The sequence below is a fragment of the Gastrolobium bilobum genome, unplaced genomic scaffold, assembly GCF_033153095.1.
Source record: "Gastrolobium bilobum isolate Gb01-03AN ecotype WA unplaced genomic scaffold, APGP_CSIRO_Gbil_v1 utg10537, whole genome shotgun sequence".
Taxonomy (NCBI): domain Eukaryota; kingdom Viridiplantae; phylum Streptophyta; class Magnoliopsida; order Fabales; family Fabaceae; genus Gastrolobium; species Gastrolobium bilobum.
The window spans coordinates 274,978-299,189 of NW_026897921.1; the positions used below are offsets into that span (position 1 = coordinate 274,978).

Here is a 24,212-nt window from a genome sequence, read left to right on the forward strand (position 1 = left end):
ACATCGGCAAGTGCACCGCTCATAAAAGTAATAAAATTATACGTGAGTAAGAGATCGTTCTCACGAGGATTAGATTTCAAGTATTAGTTCACTATTCGCACTTTATTTGGACAAGGATTATGAGAACTTTGAATTAAAACTAAGATGAATCAAACGCATAAGAATTCAAAATTAAAACAAACAATTAAAAAGAAGTTGGTTTTGATAATCAAGAAAAAGTGTAGTTAGAGTTTCGATTTTCCTCAATATCCTTCTTATGTTATGAATTAAATAATCAAGTAACTTCCTTTAATATAATGTCAATCAATTCCTCTAATTCAATTAAGACTCAATCACTTGTTACTCTAATTCTATGTGATTTTGAAAGAATCATAGTTCTATGGTTATTCCTCGAGAAACATATGCATTAAGTTCAAGAATCTAAAGATTACATAATTGTCCTATGTCTATTCCTATATCACAAGGATTATGATGAACTTATCAGGGTTCATGCACCAACATTCTTATTGTCATACAATTCTCCTAGATCAATCTATAAGGAGCAAACTCATAGAAAGCATTAAACAAAGATAAATTCAAACAATTATGAAAAAGGAAAAATTACAGAGACAATTTAATTCAATAAAATAATAATTCAATTGGGTTCCATCTATCCCTAACTACATAAATATCTAGCCTAGCATAGCGAATTCAAAGACAAGAGAAGGAAATAAAGGTTCCCCAAACTCCATTGGTGTGATGGCGTTGTGAATACTCAAAGCTCCCAATGTGTTCTTGAAATCAACCCGCTCCAATGCTCCAAAGCATGAAAGATGTGCTTCTGTCACCAAATTAGGATTCGCTCTTCTCCATTATAAAAAACTAACTCAATTGGTATTGATATTCCCTATTTATAGGTGTCCATCCCGTTCCCTAAGTGATATCATAAGTTGGACCTGAATTTGGATCGTGCAGCACGCTAAAATAGAAATAATATTCATACACCAAAATAGTGTACTATTCTTATATTTTAAATAATAAAATAAAAAAATTGTTATAATATTTTTTTCTCTTTTTCATGAAATGCAAAATGTAAAAATAGTGTAATTTTTTTTTTTTGGAGTTACCCGACCCTAATTATCTATTTGAGGCGAGTCGGCTCCCCCCAGTATCCTTACAAGTTTCGAATCTTCGAGCCGGCTATAAGACTAATCCAAAGGGCAGAGCGGGTCAGAGATAAAGATATTTAAGCTCCTCCCAAAGATGACATATGGGGATCAAACTCTTTTCTTTCCACTACTCAGCTTCCACTGCTACCAACTGAGCTATGAGTCTTTGGTGAAAATAGTGTAACCTTTTTAGTGTACAAATATCTTTAGCACTCAAACAAAGTGAGACACTTGTCAAATTAAATCATATTAATATAAATGTTAACACAAACTTTTTATTTCTTTATTTTTCACAAATCATCGATTAAATGAATCAGAAGGTGCTATATTATATCAATCATGGGCATCCAAGCCTCATCAAATTATTCCTCGAGGAATGGCTTCTCTTATCTTATTAACAAGACTGTATATATTTATAGTAGCAATTGCACGATATCAAAGAACAACAAAAGATCTATTTTCCTTTTTTGTCACATCCATGAGTTCACACTTAATCGACAAGTAGCGCTAACATCATTGTTTGGATCAAGGATGTTCATAGTGAACATCAACTACGGTATAGGACAATAGGATACGTATTTGAAATAGACTAGGTTATATGTGATCTAGTAACAATAGCATATATGTTTAAGTGTATAGAATGGCGAATGTACAGGCTTGGTAGGAATAGTGAATGCAATGTAGTTGAGTCACTTACTTTAGTACTATAGACATATTTATATTTATAGTGGTTGTCCTGAGCAGTTATAGAGGAGGATCGGGGATCTGAAGCAATTCCTCCGAAGGTGGTTATGGCAGTTACGTAGGAGAGAGGGGATCGTACCCACGATCCGGGCTAACAGGTTAAGTCATAAGTTGGGTATTAGGAGCAAGTCAGTCGAAGGGGTTCATACGTCGGCCTAAGAAGAGATCCGGGTTATGTTGGGAACTTGGTTCCCTCAATCTCAGCTAAGAAGCTTTTGCGAAAGTCAAATGTCAAGCTAGGAGCTCGTCTCTTCAATCAGAGGTCTGCCTGTATCAATAAGTCGGTCTGCGCAGCGGAAAAACAAAAAACACAGAGGAGAGAGAGAGAGAGAAGAACACAACATATTTTGATGTGGAAAAATCTTTTCCAATGTGAAGAAGTAAAATATCCACGGGACACTATTCCAGAATCAAACTTCCACTATGAAAATAATGGGTTACAAAAGATCAAGCATCACCAACAATGGTGGTACACTCAAACCTGACCGACAATGGTGGTTTTTTCTCAAACTTTCCTAAGGAGGTATAACACTCAAGCTTCTCCTTAAAGGTGCTCTCAAAATCAAAGCTTAGAGACTCAAAACCCTCAAATCTCACAATTCAATCTTTTTTTTCTTTTTCTTTTTCTAACCTACCTCCATCCCACAACTAATGTATTTATATGGGAAGGAAAAGGTTTAGGGTTTTGTGCTTAGCATTAAGGAGGAAGCCCAACAAGTTGAACCCGAAACAGAGGATTTGTACATGAAAGACAGTTTTTTATATCAATCCTAATTACCTCTTTGAGGCGAATAGGCTCTCTCGGTTATCCCCACTAGTAGAGGTGTTCAAATGTCTAAAAGAACCAAACCAATCCATAACCAAACTGTTCCACACTTTAAAAATCGGTTATTTTTAAAATCGATTTCATATAAAACTGCATTTTATTTTATAAACTGATTATTTACCAAACCATAAAAATAATTGGTTATCCATGGTTCTCCATAACCAAACTGCTCTAAAATTAAAAAATAAATAAGTATTACCTTTTATCATGCCTATTATATTAGTCAATTGACTCAAACTTCCAAACAATAAACTAGCAGTAAAAGTTAAGCAGCTCAAATAGAAAACATTTATTTTAAAAAAATTACTCATAAATCGAAATGTCGCATCCTAAGAAAGCATTTTTTATGTAATGTAACAACTTTTTTTCTAAAAAAAAAAACCGCATACAGACCTCTGGGTAAACTCACAACTTGACAAGGCGAAGGCTTTGAAATGACAAAGATGAAGTTAAAAAATCATAACGAAAAGGGCAACAAAATTAATCAATTGGCTTAACGTCTCTGAGATGTTTAAGGTGATGAATCAGCGCCGTTAAAAGGATAACTCACAACAGATTTTCTTATTTGTTCTATAATTGTAGAGCAGTTTGGTTATGGATAACCAATTATTTTTATGGTTTGGTAAATAACCAGTTTGTAAAAATAAAATACAGTTTCATATGAAATTGATTTTTAAAAATAACCGGTTTTTAAAATGTGGAGCAATTTGATTATGGATTGGTTTAGTTCTTTTGGACATTTTGAACACCCCTACCTATACCTTCCTCCATTAGTTCAAATAAAACTTTTAGTAACATAAATCTTGAGAGAACGAAGAGAATTTTTTTTTAATTTTAAAATAATTCAATTGTTCTTCTACCAATCACTCTCAAAACAACGTGAAACAATTTCTATAAGAATCATTTCGTCCGAAGAGTTCCAAAATAATTAAAATTCTTGCAAAAAATAGTTGGTTAACTACCTATAATCGGGAGAAACAAACGACTACTTATAAAAATAGCACAATTCATTAAAAATCGATTTTGAATTTGTTAAAAAATTGGTTTTGAACTTGATAACCGGTTTATGGTTCATAACCAGTTTTGATTGAAAAACCAATTTTGTATTAAAACCAGATTAAAAACCAGTTTTAAAAGAAGAAAACCGGTTTGGTTTGAAAACCAAACCGTTTAAAGTCAGTTCGGTTCGGTTTTTTTTAAAACCGGATATGAACCGTTACATGCACACCCCTACCTACTAGCTTCCGCTCTTTGAGCCGGCTATAAGAGTAATCCCAAATATAGGGCAGATCAAAAATTAAGATTTTATGCCCCTTCCCAAAGTAACATTGATGAAGATCGAACCCAAATCCTTCCCCATCCACTCAACTCCCTTTCATCAAACTAAACTCCATCATTGGGTTGAAAGAGCCTTTCAACTAAGGGTGTGCAAAAAAGTTAGTTTACTTGCCCTGCCCTTGATCTGACCTTGACCTGACCCATAAATACCTATTTTTTTGAACTGATTTTAAATACTAACCCATTTTTATTTGGGTCAGTTTTTGACCTGATTTGTTTTAATAATGACCCATTCACCCAAAACTTGTCCCACACCCATTATGTGAAAAAAATAATATTACGTTAAAAGAAAAGTTTTAACGTAAAACAAGTACGTCAAAATTTTTTACGAAAAATATTTCCATCAAAATTTTTCACAGAAATTTGTGACTAAAAACATTTCTGTAAAAAAATTTGACGAAAAATTTTGTTTGTCAAATTTTTTTACGGAATCTAAATTTCCTCAAAATATTTAACAAAAAAACATATTCATCAAAAATTTCGACGAAACACATTTTTATCGAAATTTTGTGACAGAAAAAGAATTCATCAAAATTCTTTACAGAATTCAAATTTTGGCGAAAGTTTTCGACGGAAACATTTTCGTTAAAATTTTTGACAAAAAAAATTTCATCGAAATTTTTAGCGAAACACATTTCCATCGAAAATTTTCGACTAAATATTTTCGTCAAGATTTTTGATAAAAAACATTTTCATCACAATTTTCAACGAAACATATTTCTGTCAAAAATTTTCGTAAAAATTTTTGAGAAAAATATTTCGATAAAAAATTTTGACAGAAAAAATATTCTATTAAAATTGTTCTGAGAATCTAAATTTCGTCGAAAGTTTCGAATGAAACATTTTCTTGAAAACAATTTCCGTCGAAATTTTCGTCAGAACACATTTCCATCGAAATTTTGAACGAAAAACATTCTGTCAAAATTTTTGACGGAATTCTTTTTTCGTTTACAACATTTGATGGAGGAAATCATTTTTGTCAAAACTTTTGACGGAAACTAAATTTCGATAGAAAATTTATTTTTGTAAAAATTTTCATTAGAGAAAAAATTACGTTGCTTTTCGACAAAAGTATTTCGACGAAAAAATAATTTCGTGACGAAATTTTTGTCGTTTGCAACGTAAAAATTTCATCGAAAATAAGAGCTTTTTTAGTATTGTTACAATTAGTGATTTGTCATCTTAAAATGGGAAGAGCGTTCTCTCATCCATTACTTTTCATTAATTTTGCTTCACATGTGCAGCAGCTTAAAATTACATTCCTTTATTTATTCAACAAATATCAAATTTATTATAAAATTTATATATTTTAAAACAAATAAATAATTAAATTACATGAGTTTTAAAAATAAATCATAACTATAAAAAAAATCAAATTAAAAACATGTTTTGGAACCAAGTCAAAAACGGGTCAGGTCGGATATGACCCACTTCAGAAACCAAGTCAGACCCACTTCAGAAACTAAGTCAGGTCAGATCCGACCCGATTCTGAACTAGTTCAAAAAAATTCAAACCAAGTCAGACCTGACTTGGATCAAATTAAAGTGGGTTGGGTCAAAATATCTGACCTATAAAAACTAAGTTGAATCGAGTCGGCACAAAAATCTGACCGGACCTAACTCATGCACACCCTTACTTTCAACTAATCCAATAATTGGCTTCTATATTTTATGTTTATTAATGCGTGAAAGATTCTTTGTGTGGAAGACTCTTAAATATGCACAATATGCATTAAAAATATTTTTTAAAATGCTTTTATACGTATAATCTGTATAAATTTATTTAAATTAAATTAAAAATATATTTATTTTAAAAAATGCTTTTATATATATAATCATAATGGAGTTGGTGTTTATAATAGACTATTTATTTAAGAATTTCATTTTTATCTTTTTGGCTCAGATTCGAATATTCGATGCGTAATTGTTAACAAAACAGATATAAGAGAGATATACATAAAGTGGCGCATTTGTGATTGATGAAGAAAAACTAAATAAAAACTAAATAAAAAAATCAATTGATTGGGACAGATTGCTAATATGGAGTTTTATTTCGTTGTGTAAACAAATAAATAAATAAAAACAGATATTGGAATTTGGAAAGAATCTGCGAATGTTTGTCTGCTTTAGCTTTATTACATACAAAAGATGCCATCATTGTGCTGTACACGTCTACACGAGCTAAACTTTAGTTAATTAATAATTTTCTCATATAATAAGAGAATTATTTTTTTATTAACGATCCTTCAATTTTTATGCAACAATATTTTTTATTTTTAATAGATATGAACTCTACATAAAATGTGTTTAACTAGTGAGAAAATTGAAACTCATAAACAAATAACCTGGTAATTACTAATCTCAATTAGTCTACGTTCTCCAAATATTTCCTCCATTATTTGTTGTTTTTGACTTTTTATAGTGCTTGCTAATTAGCAAATACGATTTTCATAATTAACATCTTCTATAAATCTATGCAGTTTCCTTTCGTTAATTTACAGCTGCTGCATTTTTTCCCCGCGTTCTTTACATAATAGGATGTTATGCTTTTGACCTTTACCTCTATCATTCGATCTACTTGAAGAGTTCTAATTAGAAGCGTAAATGGTCTCGGCAAATTACACTATGGTTTAAGGATTTAATATTTATTATGTCGTGGGAAATAAATTTAAACAAACACATTAATTTTGATGTAGAAGAAGTTGCGAGTGTCACAATGCAATAACTCAGCAAGGGACAGGGGCGTTCTTCACTTTGCCTTAAACCTTCAAACACTCTAACTACCAATGTATATTCTTCCCACTCAAACCTTTTTCCACGGCATTTCAAATCTCAATTAACGCAGAGAGAGAGAGAGAAACCCAAAATATAAAAATGTAAACTTTCTTCTCAAACAGATTGAATTATGATTCCTTTAAGGGGGAGTTTGGTTTATGGAGAAAAAAAAAATTTACTGAGAAAATAATTTTGCCGAAATGTGATTGGAAATATTTTATTTCGGATAAGTTACAAAAATGTGTTTGGTTGATCAAAATTTATCCTAGGAATATTTGATTAAGTTTAATGAATTGATGTTTGGTTGACTGTGAAATAGTAGTAGGAATGTAGGTTATTTTACAAACATAACCCCACTTTTACTTTTTTTTCAAAATTAGTACACAAAAAGTAGGGTTAATTTGGTCAATATTATTTTAGTTGCTTTTTACTTTTCCATGCAAAAAATTATCCCACCTAAACTTTGGGTTTTCTAACAACATAACCGTACAACAATTTACACATAGCAACAAAAATCAGGCAAGTTTTTTACCAGGAAAAGATTTGCATTTGTTGCAACCAAACATAACATTTTAATTTTCCATATGAAACTTTCCAAGGAATTTCAATATAATCTGAGTAACAGACACCCCCTAAGTGTACCTAGATAAAAACAAATTAAAAGGATTTTCATTTGAATATTTGAAAAGTGATTGAAATACAACGTTGTTGCGTTGTTGAAAAGGAAAAATATAGCTTTGAGAGAAAAGGGCTTACGGGAACAAGAAGACCGCTAGAGGGAGGAGTGTGGAAACGGAGAGGTAAAAGCTACCCCACACGGGTTGCGAATACAGAGAAGCCCTAAACACAAGTTCCTATTTTGATTGGTTGTCATGTTTTCATTAGCGGGCCAAACTAGTTTCAAACTTGTTATCCGTGGCAGTAGAGATGTGTATGGGTCGAATCGAATCGAATTGATTTAAATGATTCGATTCGGTTCGGTTCAAACTTGATTTGGTTCGGAAGTGATTCGATTCGGGTCGATCCTATTTCGAAAAGAAAAAAAATAAAAATTTAAAAAATAAAATTATAAAAATCAATTTGGTTCGATTTGAAAACGGTTCGGTTTGGAAACGGTTCGGTTCTTAAACTGGTTCTAAAAATCGGTTCGGTTCATGAATTGGTTCTTTAAAAATCGATTCGGTTCATGAACTGATTTTTAAAAACCGGTTATTTTAAAGGCGGTTCGGTTCAGTTCAAGGTTCGATTCAGTTTTTTAGTTATTTTGCACACCCTTACGTGGCATGTTGACGCTAACGGTAAGGTAACTTATTTTCAGAAACTCATAACTTCTGGTTCTTGTATCGGATCAGAATTTTTTTAATTTCATATAATTTTTTTAGATTTATGCATTGGAAGAATTATTTTTTATTGTTGAAAAGTAAAAATAAAAAAAGTAAACAATGTTATTCACAAAAAGCATTTTTTTATAAGCACGTAAATATCAAAAAGTTATGTGAAATAAAAAAATACTTGATTTGGATATTATAGTCAAAAATTATTATCTTTAGAAATTTTATGATAAAATTTTCAGAATTTTATGTCACGTGTCACGAAATCATAGGCTACAAAAGTCGCTGTCAGTGATAACGAGTTTAGTAGCCTCTGATTTTGTAACATATAACACACTTTTACAAAGAATGATTGATTGCTTTGATCACCATAATGCTATCACTAATAATGAGTTTGGTGACCTCGGACAACGTGCTACAGAGCCTAACTAAACTTATTATCAGTTGTAGCGAAATTGAATGTGTGTGAGTCTAAAAATTTGTTTTAATATTACAAAAAAAAAGGTTTTATTAATCTCCTTCCACATAAGATAGTTATCTTACGTGGTAGAGAGAAAATGAGTGGGTCTCATCATTGTAAGAAAAAAAAAGAGTAGGGTGTGAAAATCGAAGTGAGAGAAAATGAGATAAGTTACTTTATGTGAAAGGAGAATAATATTTCCTAAAAAAAATTGTTTTAATCACATGGCTTGTAAGGCAATTTTTTTTTTAAAAACGTGATACATTGGTCGCGTCCCATAAATTCCAAATGGACCACTCGATTCATTCGTACCTACATATAGTTCCAGTGATTATATATATATAGGACAAATCTTTTACTTTTGCATCCCATCTTAAAAAATAATAAAAATCTTTTACTTTTGCATCCCATCTTAAAAAATAATAAAAATCTTATAATATTAAAACCAAATCCTTAAGAAGCCAAAAACAGGAACAGATTTTGGATGCAACGGATGTATTTATTTTCTATCTAAATTGAAAAAAAAAATCAACTTAAATGAAATTAAAAATTAAAAATTAAATTCAAATAGAATTTTTTTCATTTTTTTTAAAAAAGTACCCAAATAAATACTCCCGCTGCAATTGAGAAATTTTCCAAAGGCAGACCCACCTGTTGACGGTTGAAATTGAAAGCCCAGGCTCTACATCATCAAGTTCGTGAATCGTGAGAGTTTGGTACTGTGTCAGTTTCCATCACCTTATTATTCTATTGGTTTTATTAATTTGTGTCCGGCACAAGTTAAAAGTAAATAAAATTTATTAAATAAAAATATTTGATATTTCAAAAATTTATAAATATTTAATATTTCAAAAAATAACAAATATTTAATATACTTTTAATAAGTGGTTTTAATAAATAATAAATACTTGTTGTAGATTTATTTTTCAATTGCATCAAATTGAAGTTTAACATCTAACCAAGCACTACTTATTTATTTATATGAATCAAGACAAGGAAATAAAGACAATTAACACATAGAATATGATGCAAGTGGACCCTTTTCTTTTATACATCACAACTGTCGTTGTCAATAAGAATGATTGATTTCTGATGATAGAATCCACCGTCACCTTGTTACCATTTCTGGTGTAATCTCGAATCTTGACTTCACTTTTTACAGTTTAGTGCGCAGCCTTGCCTAACTTCGATTTCTTTCATTTTTCTCCCTTATAAAACAAATAAATTATTGTCGTATTTGCACTACAATCCATTTTGAATTGATGTAATTTTCCTTTATTTAATTTTTCTTAGGTTCTTTCTACTAAATTCTTTTTGAGAATGCTGAAAGCTTCCTCATTAATTTCTCGTTTAATTTCCTTGCTGTATTTACGAGTTAACACGCATACATGTATGTATTTGTTTGTTTTTTTTAATATTTTCATTGGTTAATTGATTATCTAACTAACACAGTTCAAATATTGTCGAATTTATTATAGGAGCGACTTTCTTAAAATTATTTTTCCATTTTCAAAACTCAGACTCGAGATCTCTTGGGGAGAAAAATTTTTATTACTTGAATCTATGATTGTTGATTATGTATCTATCTTTCATTTTCTTATAAATTATAACCCCTAATTAAAATTAATTAAACCCTTATGATTACCATACTCTCAATAGCTTACACAGATAAATGTGTATAAAAATAAATAAATTTCAAACAAGATGTAGAGAGAAAATTTGCAAATAACTCAAAGAAGATAATTAAGTGAACAAATAGAAAAAATATAATATAAATAGAAAAATTAAGAATAAATACCCTTTTCCCTCAGCAAATTTGACGATGTCCGCTTTAATCCCTAACAAATAAAAAGGTTATTTGTGGTGCCTAAGAAATTCAAAGTGGACTTACGTTAGTCATTTTGAGGGACTAATGTGAGTTTTTTTTGAATTTGCGAGGGACCACGATTTCAACTAAATTTGTCCATTTTGAATTTCTTAGCGACCACGAATAGCTTTTTATTTTCTAGAGACTAAAATGGGTATCGTGAAATTTGTTGAAGACCAAAAAAGATATTCAGTCAAAATTTAATGAATTTTATTATTTTTTTATAATTTAATTTATTTAGAAACACAAGTGTTTAATTTATATATTGCTATTTCATTTTAAATTAACTAAGCATAATATAATAAGTTGAAATATTTTTAAAATATATAAAAATTAGTACAAAAATACTAACGGTTATGTTATAGTTAGTAACTGGAATATATATAATTATTCATGTTAGGGAATTTTAGATAAGTGTTTTAATGTGAATAATTGATGTTTTGAGTCTAATTATGACTTTACCTTATTGATAATGGCAGGAAAAATGTGCTTTTAATTGCACTAATTGAAGGAATGTTTAATTAAAAGATAGGTAACATAAAAAATTAGCATTGATTGGACTTTTGGAATTAAAATAATATTTCTCTTTTGTATTTTTGCAGGTTGATGTCTAAAAAGAAAAGAGAAAAGATGCTGACGTGAAAAGTTAAAGGGGCTGTGGGACCATATCGAGTGTAGCATAACTCTTATTTGGGCAAAAATTCCGTACTAGTGTTAATTTGCAAAAGTATCTCCACGCTGAAACACATCCGTAAAGATTGACGAGAGTAGAGCAGTCAAACACGTAGGGTTGACTGACGTGACCAGTCCCGCCACATACATCGACGTGATCAGCAGCCACGTAGGATCCAACTCACGTGTCTGCATGAATCCCGCCATTTGGTCTGACTCATTTGAGTCCCGCCATATCAATTGGCGAGACTATGCAATAGTAATACTGAGGACATCATCATCATCATGCTACTTCTTTAAACTCCTTAATTTCATTCTCTTCTTCTTCTTACTTTTTCACACCATCGTTTTTTTGTTTATATCTTTGTGTCCCTGTACAATAATATACACCTGTCTGTCTCTCTCTCTCTCTCTCTCTTTCTGTTGAGGGAATTCCTGGAATCCGCCAAAGTTTGGAAAAAAATTTCTTCTTTTGTGGCTCTGCACTGCTTGCAAGCAAAGTTTTCAAATTTCTTCTTCTGGGTCTTACCCTTTTTCATCTGGGGCATGGCTAATTGGAGAAAAAAACAAGGTGAGGGTCATTGGCGATCCTCGTCCAATAACAGAAAGCCACCTTTGGGTAAGTACCAATTTTTTTATAATTTTGTTTGGTTTGGTTTGGTCTCTGGCGTGTTAAATTGTTTTTCAGAGTTGTTGCATGGATTACTCTTTTTCTTTTTTCTTTTTTTTTAATTTGTTTGAAGACAGACTTGAAAAAAGTGGGTGAGAGTTGGAATTGATAAATATATCATGATCGCCCTTCTTTTCAATGGGTATTGATTTATTGCAATAGTCTCGCCAATTGATATGGCGGGGACTCAAATGAGTCAGACCAAATGGCGGGATTCATGCAGACACGTGAATTGGATCCTATGTGGCTGCTGATCACGTCGATGTATGTGGCGGGACTGGTCACGTCAGTCAACCCTACGTGTTTGACTGCTCTACTCTCGTCAATATTTACGGATGTGTTTCAGCGTGGAGATACTTTTACAAATTAACACTAGTACGAAATTTTTGCCCTCTTATTTGGTGAAACTTTGAAATTTGAATAGAAGACTGATGCTATAAATAGGATTAGAAGCGGTCAAGGGCTTTTTATCATTTTTTACATTTCAACTACTTTTTGAATTTACTGTAGCTAGAGAGAGAAACAGTTATTTCTTAGTTTTTAGGAAGCATTTGGTACATAAGAAATTTTTATTTGTCTGAAAATCTCAATTTTTAAAATATGATTTTTACATTCAGTTTACGATAATATCTAAAAATTTAAAATTTTAAAAATTTCAGTTTCCCAATAATCAGAACCTACTCTCTACAACTTTCTTCCTTCTTCCTCTTCCTTTGTGCAACTTTTCTAATTGGAAAGCTTGAAGGTAGTGTTTGGTAGAAGATTTATTTTGGGATTGATGGGAAAGTGTAAGTGGATATTGGAAAATATCACGTTTAGTTCAGGTTTTTGAAAAAAATACTAGACAAATAGGATAGATGAAGAAATGACTTTTGCGTTGATTTTTGGATGAAATTCACTGTTACAGAATGCCATTTGAGATGTGGTATTTTGAGATAACTGAGGAAGTGAAAAAACAGGTGCGAAGTTTCTCTCTAACATAGATTTTGCAAATTTAAATAAATTTCCCTGGTAATATTTCGATCAACCAGATAACTTTTTTTACATTTTCTTACCAAACTCACTTTTCAACCATTTCCCTAGTATTCAAAAAATTTCTCCTCAACCAAACGTCCCCGAAGAAACTTCTGATTGAAGTTCTTATAGTAGATTCAACTTCTCTTCATCTTAATTTTACTTTTCAGTTTTTGTAACCATTGAATTTGAGTAATATAATGGAATGTTTGATTCAGTTTGTGAATTTGTACCGTAAATCTATGGAAAGCTAAACTTTTGATCCATATCTGAATGCACTCACAAATACCTTATAATTGAGTCTGAATCTTGTTATGACCCTTTATCAATTTGTTCAAGGATTGTTTGAAGAACATTTATCTTCTTATTTGGCCAATTGGAATGAGGAAATTGAGGATTGATTGTTGGAAAACAACATCTGAAATCACCTTGAGCACTGTGTTGGCTTGATTAGGAATAATTAGGGGTGTGCAAAAAAACTGATTAACTTGCCCTGCCATTGATCCGACCTTGACCCGACCCATAAATACCCATATTTTTTTGAACTGGTTTAAATACTGACCCACTTTTATTTGGGTCAGTTTTAGACCTGACTCGTTTTAATATTGCCCCACTGACCCAAAACTTGACCCATACCCATTATGTGAAAAAAAATCACAATTACATTAAAAGAAAAGTTTTAACGTAAAACAATTACGTCAAATTTTTTTATGGAAAATATTTTCAAAAAAAATTTCGCAAAAATTTTTGACGAAAAATATTTTCATTAAAATTTGTGACTAAAACATATCGTTAAAAAAATTTGACGGAATATTTGACAAATATTCCGTCAAATTTTTTTACAGAATCTAAATTTCGTTAAAATATTTCACAAAAAAATATATTCATAAAAACTTTCGATGAAACACATTTTCATCGAAATTCTTTGACGGAAAAAAATTTCATCAAAATTCTTTACAGATTTCAAATTTCGGCGAAAGTTTTCGACGAAAACATTTTCGTTAAACTTTTTGACAAAAAAAAAATTCATCGAAATTTTTAGCGAAACACATTTCTATAAAAAATTTTCGACTAAATATTTTCGTCAAGTTTTTTGATAAAGAATATATCCATCAAAATTTTCAACAGAACACATTTCTGTAAAAAAAATTCGTAAAATTTTTTGACAAAAATATTTCGATAAGAAATTTTGACAGAAAAAATATTTTGTCTAAATTCTTTAGAGAATCTAAATTTCGTCGAATGTTTCAAATGAAACATTTTCCTCAAAACAATTTCCATTGAAAATTTCGACGAAACACATTTCCATCAAAAAATTTCGACGGCAAAAAATTTCATTAAAATTCTTTACAGATTTCAAATTTCGCGAAAGTTTTGAACGGAAATATTTTCGTCATTAAAAAATCTTGACGGCAAAAAAATTCATCAAAATTCTTTACAGATTTCAAATTTTGGCGAAAGTTTTCGACAGAAACATTTTCGTCATCAAAAAATTTTGACGGCAACAAATATCGACGGCAAAAAATTTTATCAAAATTCTTTACAGATTTTAAATTTCGGCAAAAGTTTTCGACGGAAACATTTTCGTCATCAAAAAATTTTGACGGCAAAAAAATTCATCGAAATTTTTTACAGATTTCAAATTTCGACGAAAAAATTTTCGTTAAATTTTTAGACAAAAAAAAATTTTCATCGAAAGTTTTAGCGAAACACATTTCCATCGAAAATTTTCAACTAAATATTTTCGTCAAGTTTTTCCATCAAAATTTTCAACGAAACACATTTCTATAAAAAAATTCCGTAAATTTTTTTGACAAAAAAAACATTTTGACGAAAAAAATATTTAGTCAAAATTCTTTAGAGAATCTAATTTTCGTCGAAAGTTTCAAATGAAACATTTCCCTCGAAATAATTTCCGTCAAAATTTTCGTCAGAACACATTCCTATCGAAATTTGATCCGAATAATCAATCACAGATAACTTATATCTAGGACGTTCATTACATTTGAGAGTGAATGTCATTAGGAATAATGCATTTCATGATCAAATTAGCATTTTGTCACAGGAAAGTGCAGAACCGCTATAGTGAATTAGTTAGTTGATAAAGATATTGTAGTGGATTTTGAAAATTTTAATAAAAAATAAGATATTTAAAAGTAGTTCAGATCTGGTGCTTCATTAATCAATAAAACCTTTTCTCTATGAATCAGTAATTTAATTTTTGCAGCATATCAATTTTATACTTAGTTCAATTGCTTTTCTTCTCTTAGTTCATGATACTTCATTTGATCGTGAGAAACTTCATTGAATACATTATTATATAAAAGGTTTTATTAATGTTATGTTACATAACTTAAATTTTGTTTTCAACACACAACAAAAGTGAGAGAGAAAGTGGAATGATGAAAGAGAAAGAAAAACATGTGGATCCCACCTCTCTAATGTGTGTGTAGAAAAGTAAAGTTGTGTTATGTTACATAATAAACATAAAACCCTTATATAAACTCATACTCACACACTAATACTTCTTGATCATGTATACTTACATGTGCGATAACTCTCTTCCTTCAGTATTCATAATCATATGTTTGGAGATTTACAAACAATTCACTTAAGTGGATTAGATGATAAGCACTCTCAACAAGTAGGTAGAATAAGAATATAAACCCCCCACACACGCACACCAAAAAAAAAAAAAACAAATACTCTTGTAGCTAGCCTAGCAAATATTGATCTCTTCAGTTTAAATAAGGCAAATCTTTGAAGATAAATCTTAATTTTACCCTATATATATATATATATATATATATATATATATATATATATATATATATATATATATATGCTTTAATGTTTCTAAAGTGAATGTAGATAAGTTATCTACATTCACTTTCAAAACGACGTCGTTTTGAGTTAAAAAATTATAATAAAAAAGACTATTATAACCTTGAAATAAATTATAATTATAAAAATACCTTGATTTCCGCCTTGAATCGATGTTGTTTTGAGCTCAATGTAGATAAGTTATCTACATTGACTTTAGAAAAAGCGAACCCATATATATATATATATATATGCGTTTGGTGTTTGTCATTTTAAATGATATAAATTATGTCATTTTAGAAGAGAAATAGACACAAAGAGTGAAAATCATGGGGAGAGAGTGAGTGATTTTTTTTAATTTAAATTTTAAATAAAAAATTATATTTTATGTCTATATCTCTCTTAAAATGACATAACATTATGTTATTTAAAATGACAAACATTTTTCCATATATATATATATATATGTGTGTGAAAAAAATATTTGTCATTTTAAATCACATAACACTCTGTCCTTTTAAGAGAGAGACAGACAAGAAAAAAAATTTATTTCAATTTTAAATTAAAAAAAATCATTCACTTTTTCTCTCCCATGATTTTCATGTTTCTGTGTCTATCTCTCTCCTAAAATGACATAACTTATATCATTTAAAATGACAAATACCAAACCCTATATATATATATATATATATATATAGAGTAAACACTCTTTTTAGTCCCTGCTGAAAATAAAAAAGGATCAAATTGGTCCCTGAAATTACAAAAAAGGGTCATATTAGTCCTTATGTCAACTCCCAAATATGTAGAGTGACCCTTTTCTTGTACTTTCAGAGACCAATTTGATCCTTTTTTATTGCCAGAGACTGAAAAGGACTTCGTAGATATTGCCAGAGACTAAAAAGGGTGTTTACTATATATATATATATATATATATATATATATATATATATATATATATATATAGGGGAGGGTTCTTTTGACTCCAGAGTAAGACTTTTAAGTCTTACTCCAAATCCCAGCCGTTGATGGACAGAAATCAACGGTTGTCATTAATAGTATAATTAATAATTAATTAATTAATATAACTTCCTAAATTATAACCGTTGGATAGACGAAAATCAACGGTTAGGATGGAGAGTAAGACTTATAAGTCTTACTCTCGAGTCAAATGATCTCTCTCCATATATATATATATATATATATATATATATATATATATAGGTTGTTAGAAGCTTGTCTGTGAAAAAAATGAGATAAAATTCAATGCTGATAGAAGATACATCACTACCAAATCTTAAATTTGGTCTGATGCTGCCGTAGTTCGATTTCTAAGTTAACATTTATAAATATACTCAACAATAAATAGATTCGATTAAGATATTCGCACCCTAAAAAAGATAGATACCAAAATTGATTGCAATTTGATAAATCAAATAAGAAGTCACCGGAAGACCGGCGCTATCTGTTTATGAGCTAATTCAAGAAGTTGAGGGCACAATTTATCTTTACAAAACTGTGCGCCACATTCATTACTCTTCACTTCAACTACCGCAAGCTCATCCGTTAACCGGTAAACCACAACGAGAGCAATCAAATTACCATCCTGCCCTTCCAACTTGGCCCCACCTCCATTCCCCTTCCTCGTCACCGTAAATCTTGCACCGTTCGCTACCTCCTCCACCTTCTCCATGATCCTCTCCGGTTCCTCCCCTGAAACGACCCGTTCCACGGTATCCAACACACTCGGGTCAGAAAACAAACCCGACATGTCCAACCCGCTTGAAAACGATATTAAATCAAACGCGTTCAAAGACTTGAACCCGGTTCGAGCCTCCTCCCACTCGGGTTGCTTAAGTAAAACCCGGTCGGGCCGGTATCCACCCGTTTTGAACCACGTGTCTTGGAGAATCTCATCTACCGTTATCCTCGTTTGTGGATTCGGATCCAACAAACGTGATAAGAGGTTTCTCAGATCATTGGACGTCCATTTTGGGCAGCGAAATTGACCGCGGTAAATTTTTCTGTACAGGATCGTAATATTGTAGTCATTGAAGGGTAAATACCCAGCGGTGAGAGCGTACAAAACGACGCCGCATGACCAGACGTCAACTTTTTCACCATCGTAACCTCTCTTCGCGAGAATCTCAGGTGCCACGTAGGTAGGGGTCCCACAAACAGTGTGGAGCAACCCGTCGGGTCGGATCTGATCCTCCACTGCGCTCAACCCGAAATCCGAGACTTTTAGGTTCCCGTTTTCGTCGATTAAGAGGTTGTCGAGCTTGAGGTCGCGGTGGAAGATGCTTTGGGAGTGGCAGTGCTTGACGGCGGAGATTAGCTGCTGGAAATATCTCCGGCCTAGGTCTTCCGTCAGGCGTCCCTTGTCGGCGACCTCGCTGAAGAGCTCGCCGCCGGAGGCAAACTCCATGACGAAGTAAATCTTGGTCTTGGTGGCTAGGACTTCGAAGAGGTTAACGATGTTTGGGTGGTTGAGGCGGCGCATGATTGAGATCTCGCGTTCAACGTTGGCGGCGAAGCCACCGTTGAGAACCTTGTGCTTGCTGACAACCTTCACCGCCACGCTCTGACCAGTGTCCAAGTTCGTCGCGTGGTAGACTTTGCCGGATGCACCAACTCCCAGCAACCTCCGAAGCTCGTATTTACCGAACAAAACGACAACCGGTGCCACCTCGTCCTTTGTCGTCGACAACGCTGTCTCTGTTTCTGTTTCTGTAACGGTGTCGTTCTGTGTTTCACTCATGGTTGTTGCAACTAACTAACTGAACTAAAGGGGGTGGTTTGGGTTTGGGGTTGCAACAGTGATTAATAATTTTGTAGATTTCCTAGCTAACTGGCTTTGCTTGTTTATTAAGGAACAACAAGAGCCACACACTAGAAGGAATTGGGACTTAATTGAAGTGTTTTTGTTACAGAAAAAGAGGAGCAAGCAATGTTGTGTTAAAGAGGCTTGTAAAGAATGGCTATTTAAAGATGATGACTACCCTTTCAATTTCAACCTTTTATTTTTCTTTATTTATTTTTTAATATAACCAGATTTGGTGATGTTGGTATAATAATAATAATAATATACTGTCACAGTAATAGCATGGTTAAAACGAACCACTCGATTCACACATGAATAGGAAGAGAATTTGAATTCAATTATCATTCAATACATCTTTGGAAGAAATAAATAGTTTTAACAGTCACTAATTTTCTATTTAAAATTAATTGCATAGCCAGCGTAAAAAAATCAAAATTTATAAGGATATTCGAAAGTCAAATTATCTTCAGAGAGATAATTAGTGCAAGATAATTGATGTCCGTATATATATATAAAGGAAAAAAAAAAAAAACAACATCGGTAATAAGTACGAAAACACGTTTGAGCTGAATGACTGCCGTATACACGGTTTGATTCTGAAATTGGTGTTTATGGTGTAAAGGGCGCGTGAGTGAGACACAGAGTATCGACAACAGAATCAATGGTAAATGGACAGGCAAGCGATAAGGATAGACATCGTACGACTGTACACTCTGTCTGAATATGAACATGAACATGCACATGCCTGAGACGAAGCACTTATCAATTATCATGTTAGAAGCTTACATATATTTTTATAAAATAATGTTTTTTTGTTTTTATTTCTTTAAATAAGAAATTGTTGGAACTTTAGCGATTTCTCTTGAGCGATTCGTGGATAAACTCACCAAACAATAATTCAGTTACATTGTATCATTTTGTATGCATTGTATTAGTTGTGTTGTCATTATTATTTTTATTATTATACACTAATATTAACGTTAAAATTAATCAATGCGGCAGATGTTAAATCATACAGGATAGGATAATCTATCATGCACCGAGAGTACCACTTATTTTTCTTCTTACGTGTGCACTAAAGCAATACATTACACAGAAAATAAATGGCTTAAAATGACGGGAGTACCACGTCAAAAAGTGATTGATGTAATGGGCGTTGAGACCTAATTAGTATGATTTATATAACATATAAAAATATGTATAATAGGTACAAGAGTTTTTCTTGGATTTTCTTTTCTATCTTGATTATTTTTGAAACACAAGGATGTCAAAATAAAGACATGGCAAAGCAAAAAGAAATAAAAATGGTGGCTTTACAGAAAGCCTGACCTTTTGCTTGCACCCAGTGTCAAACTAATAATTTCAACTGTTATATTTTATTAATCAAAACTCTAATTAAATAGACAATTACACATAAAAATCATAATGCATGAAAATAGAAATCACCCAAAACTACTTCTACCCACTTTGCTAGGGTTGTGGAGATTCCCAAGACATATTCAAACAAATTCAAATACTAGTCTAGCAACAATAACAAAATAATAAAATAAAATAAAATAGAAACTAAAAAATTCGTAACATTCCATCTCCTTAAAAATTACTCTTGTCCCTAAGAGTAATTCCTTTTATTTTTATTTTATTTTCACCTGTCGGGCAGCTCCTCTTCGAGCTCCATATCAGCTTCTTCGTCGCTACCCTCCATGATAGCGTGAATTGCGAATAACTTCTTACAACGGCGACCCAGTACATAAGTCTCATTACAACGAAAGCATAAGCCATTCCGTCTTCGTTCCAAGATTTCATCAAAGGATAATCGTTTGACCTATGGATTTTCGCTTCGAGTTGGGTTATTCATGAGGGAAAGGGTTGGACTTGTGGTATTTGGGGAGGTCTGGGTATTCCGCGCCTCATACATCTTGGCAAGCCCAATAGCATTAGATAAGGAAGTGGGTCGATTTGCTTTGCACATCTGCCCGAAGAGTCTCAGAGAGCCCACTTATGAAGCAACTTTCCTGCCTTGACACCTCCAATCGTCCAAACTTGGAGAGCAATTTCTCAAATTGGCTTTGGTATTCTTGCACCGTACCATGTTGCTCCAACTTGGTCAATTCTCCAAAGAAATCAACAAATTGATTGGCACCGTAGCGTTGCAGTATTTCTTCCTGAAACTTCAACCAAGTGATATGGGAATGGTCTTGGATGAGTAATTGGTACCACAACTGAGCATCTCCTGTGAAATGGAAAGATGCTAGTGAAACTCTTTCTTCTTCTGGGGTGTGATGACATTGGAAGAATTGTTCAGCTCGGCATAGCCAACTAGTTGGGTCTTTATTGTCATTGAATCGCGGAAAATCCAACTTGACCACCTTGGGAGCGTATGTTGCGTGCGATTCTGAAGCATTATGGGAGCTACTTCCAGAATTATTCCCTTTCTGACGTGTTGGTGTGGTGGCCATAACATCCAACCAATTGGAAAGTTGAGCGAACATCTCTTTAAATTGTTCTGACAATGACTGGATTGCATTTTCCAATCTCTCCACACATTCATCCATGTCTGTGATCTGATACCAAGCTAGTACGTACAAGGGTTTTTCTTGGGTTTTCTTCCCTATCTTGACTATTTTTGTAACACAAGGATGGCAAAATAAAGAGATGGCAAAGCAAAAAGAAATAAAAACGGTGGCTTTACTGAGGAAGCCTGACCTCTTGCTTACACACAGTGTCAAACTAATAATTTCAACTGTTATGTTTTATTAATCAAAACTCTAATTAAATAGACAATTACACATGAAAGCCATAATGCATGAAAATAGAAGCCACCTAAAACTACCTCTACCCACTTTGCTAGGCTTGTGGAAACTACCAAGACTTATTCAAACAAATTCAAATACTAGTCTAGCAACAATCACAAAATAATAAAATAAAAACTAAAAAATTCGTAACACTCTGGTACGTACAAGGGTTTTTCTTGGGTTTTCTTCCCTATCTTGGCTATTTTTGTAACACAAGGATGACAAAACAAAGAGATGGCAAAGCAAAAAGAAATAAAAATGGTGGCTTTACTGAGGAAGCCTGACCTCTTGCTTGCACACAGTGCCAAACTAATAATTTCAACTGTTATGTTTTATTAATCAAAACTCTAATTAAATAAATAATTACACATGAAAGCCACAATGCATGAAAATAGAAACCACCTAAAACTACCTCTATTCACTTTGCTAGGCTTGTGGAAACTGCCAAGAGTCAAACAAATTCAAATACTAGTCTAGCTAGCAGCAATAACAAAATAATAAAATAAAATAAATAAAAACTAAAAAATTCGTAACAATGTAGGGTTCATATTTTTTTCCTCTTATTTTTACATGATCTCATATCTGCTCCTGGAGTGCTAAACATATCAGGGGCCTTTGACTCGGCTCGTGAAGGCTTGAGCTTACATGTCTAAAATTGGTTGTTAGAACCAGACTTGAACTTGTATAAAAGTTTGTTTAATAAAAAGGCCTCAAGCTCCAATTGAAAAGCTCGGCCTTAGAGCCTCTCAGGCTGGCCTAGTATATTAATTCTTATTTTTATTTTATATTTTTTATACTGCTTGTAATAGCCCTCTCTCACTTCTCAATCCATTTCTTCCCATTTTATTGGTTAAACAGACTTTTTGAATGATTTTGTTCTATATTATGCTGTTTGGATATACATTGAATTTATGAATATATATGTAATTACTAGTGCTATTGATTCTATATTCTGCTTGGATAAATTTTTGTTATCTTATTTTTTTAAAGAGACTAACAGGTTAAATCAGGCTTTTATTTTTTGTAAATGAGTCAGGCCACAGGCCGATAATTATATTCATAACAGGTAACAGGCTTGGTCAGGCTGGCACATATAAACATAGGCTTAGCTTCTTATGACCAAAGCTCGGCTCGGCCCGTTAACACCCCTATCTGCTCCATACACTTTTATATGTATATTTTAGATAAAATTATCCACTAGAATATAAGAAACATTAATCTCGTGTATATATGGATTTAGGACTTACAAATATTATAATTTATTGGGTCACACTTATTATTTAATTATTAATTCGCAATAAATTATAACAGATAGATTCACAGAAATCAACGGTTAAGATTTAATGTCAAACTTTATAACTTGACACCGATATCAAATGATCATGTCCATATATATATATATATATATATATATATATATTGGTTAGAATCATTTTACACCGGTGTAACTTATATTTTGAATCTTGATCGTTTATCTTATTTATATCTAATGGTTCTAATATATTGTAAATTAGAACCGTTTGATGCAAGTAAATCAATGAACAAGATTTGATACAAGACTTTTTTTTCTTGTATCGGTATAAGAATCATTGATTTGATATAAGACTTTTTTTTTTCTTGTACCGATATAAGAATGTCCTGAGCGTATCAACACACACACACACAGAGATATGTCCAAGGTTATGTTTATATTCATATAATCTATATTTAACGGTCATAAATTTTTAATGGCTAAAGTTATTTTTATATCGGTATAATAATAAAAAATTTACACCAAATCTCATCATTGATTTAATTGTATCTAACAACTCACATATCTAATAAATCAGAGGCATCAGATATAAATATGATCAACGACCAAGATTGATATGGTAACTTACACCGGTGAAAAATGATCTTAACCCTATTTTTTAATTATGTGAGCCATTAGATAAAAGTGAATCAATGACCATGAATAAGTGTAAAACAAGAAGTTTTACACCCAATTTCGGTCATTGATTAACGACTTACATATATAATAAATTAGAGCCAATAAATTTAAATAGGATCAACAATCAAGATTAAAGTGCACCTTATACTGGAGTCAAATGATATATATATATATATATATATATATATATATATATATATATATATATATATATATATATATATATATATATATATCAGGATCAACTTATACCTGTATAAAAATAATAAGTCTTACACCAGATCTTAGCTGTTAGTTTCTCGATATCTAATAGTTGTGATTTATTGAAAATTAATAATCAATTAATGAGTATGCTCCAATAAATTATAACCGTTAGATGCACGAAAATTAACGGTTGAGATTTGATATAAGACTTTTTATTCTTACACAGGTTTAAATTGATCCTACCCCTATGTATATATATATATATATATATATACATATAGGACATGTATTCTTACACCAGTATAAGAATAAAAAATCTTACCCCGACTATAAAAAAAAAATCTTACTCCAAATTTTGGTCATTAATTTGCTTTCATCTAATAATTCAAATATCTAATAAATTAAAATCGTTAGATATAAATAGGATTAATAATCAATATTAATGAGTGTAACTTATATCGTGTAAAATGATCCCGACCCATATATATAAGAGAGAATTTTCTGACTCTAGTATAAAATTAAAAAGTTTTACTTCACATCTCATCTGTTGATTTTCTTAAATCCGATAATTATAGTTTATTAAATTATATTCATTAATTAATTATTAATTTTAAATAAACTATTATCATATGATACAGAGATTGACAACTGATATGAAGAATAAAAATTAATCAAAATAACCTTCCCCCCTCTCTCTATACATGTTTTGTAAGCTATACGTAATTTTGTTACAATAATTTATTTATTTTTTATCTCGTTTAATGATTGATATAGCCCTTACAAAGAAATATGGGAGC

The 24,212-nt window shown here is 31.6% G+C and overlaps 1 protein-coding gene across 1 annotated transcript; it reads right to left on the reverse strand.

Moving 5' to 3' along the window:
- Positions 1–16,925: 16,925 nt before the first annotated feature.
- LOC133311463 (CBL-interacting serine/threonine-protein kinase 14-like) lies at positions 16,926–18,608 on the reverse strand. Its single transcript, XM_061512515.1, has one exon. The coding sequence runs from the start codon at positions 18,424–18,426 to the stop codon at positions 17,110–17,112; it is 1,317 nt and encodes a 438-aa protein (XP_061368499.1). The 5' UTR covers positions 18,427–18,608; the 3' UTR covers positions 16,926–17,109.
- Between the last annotated feature and the right edge of the window lie 5,604 nt (positions 18,609–24,212).

Coding starts and splice junctions, on each gene's coding strand:
- LOC133311463 (XM_061512515.1), bottom strand. CDS start 18,426: ATGAGTGAAACACAGAACGACACCGTTACAGAAACAGAAACAGAGACA.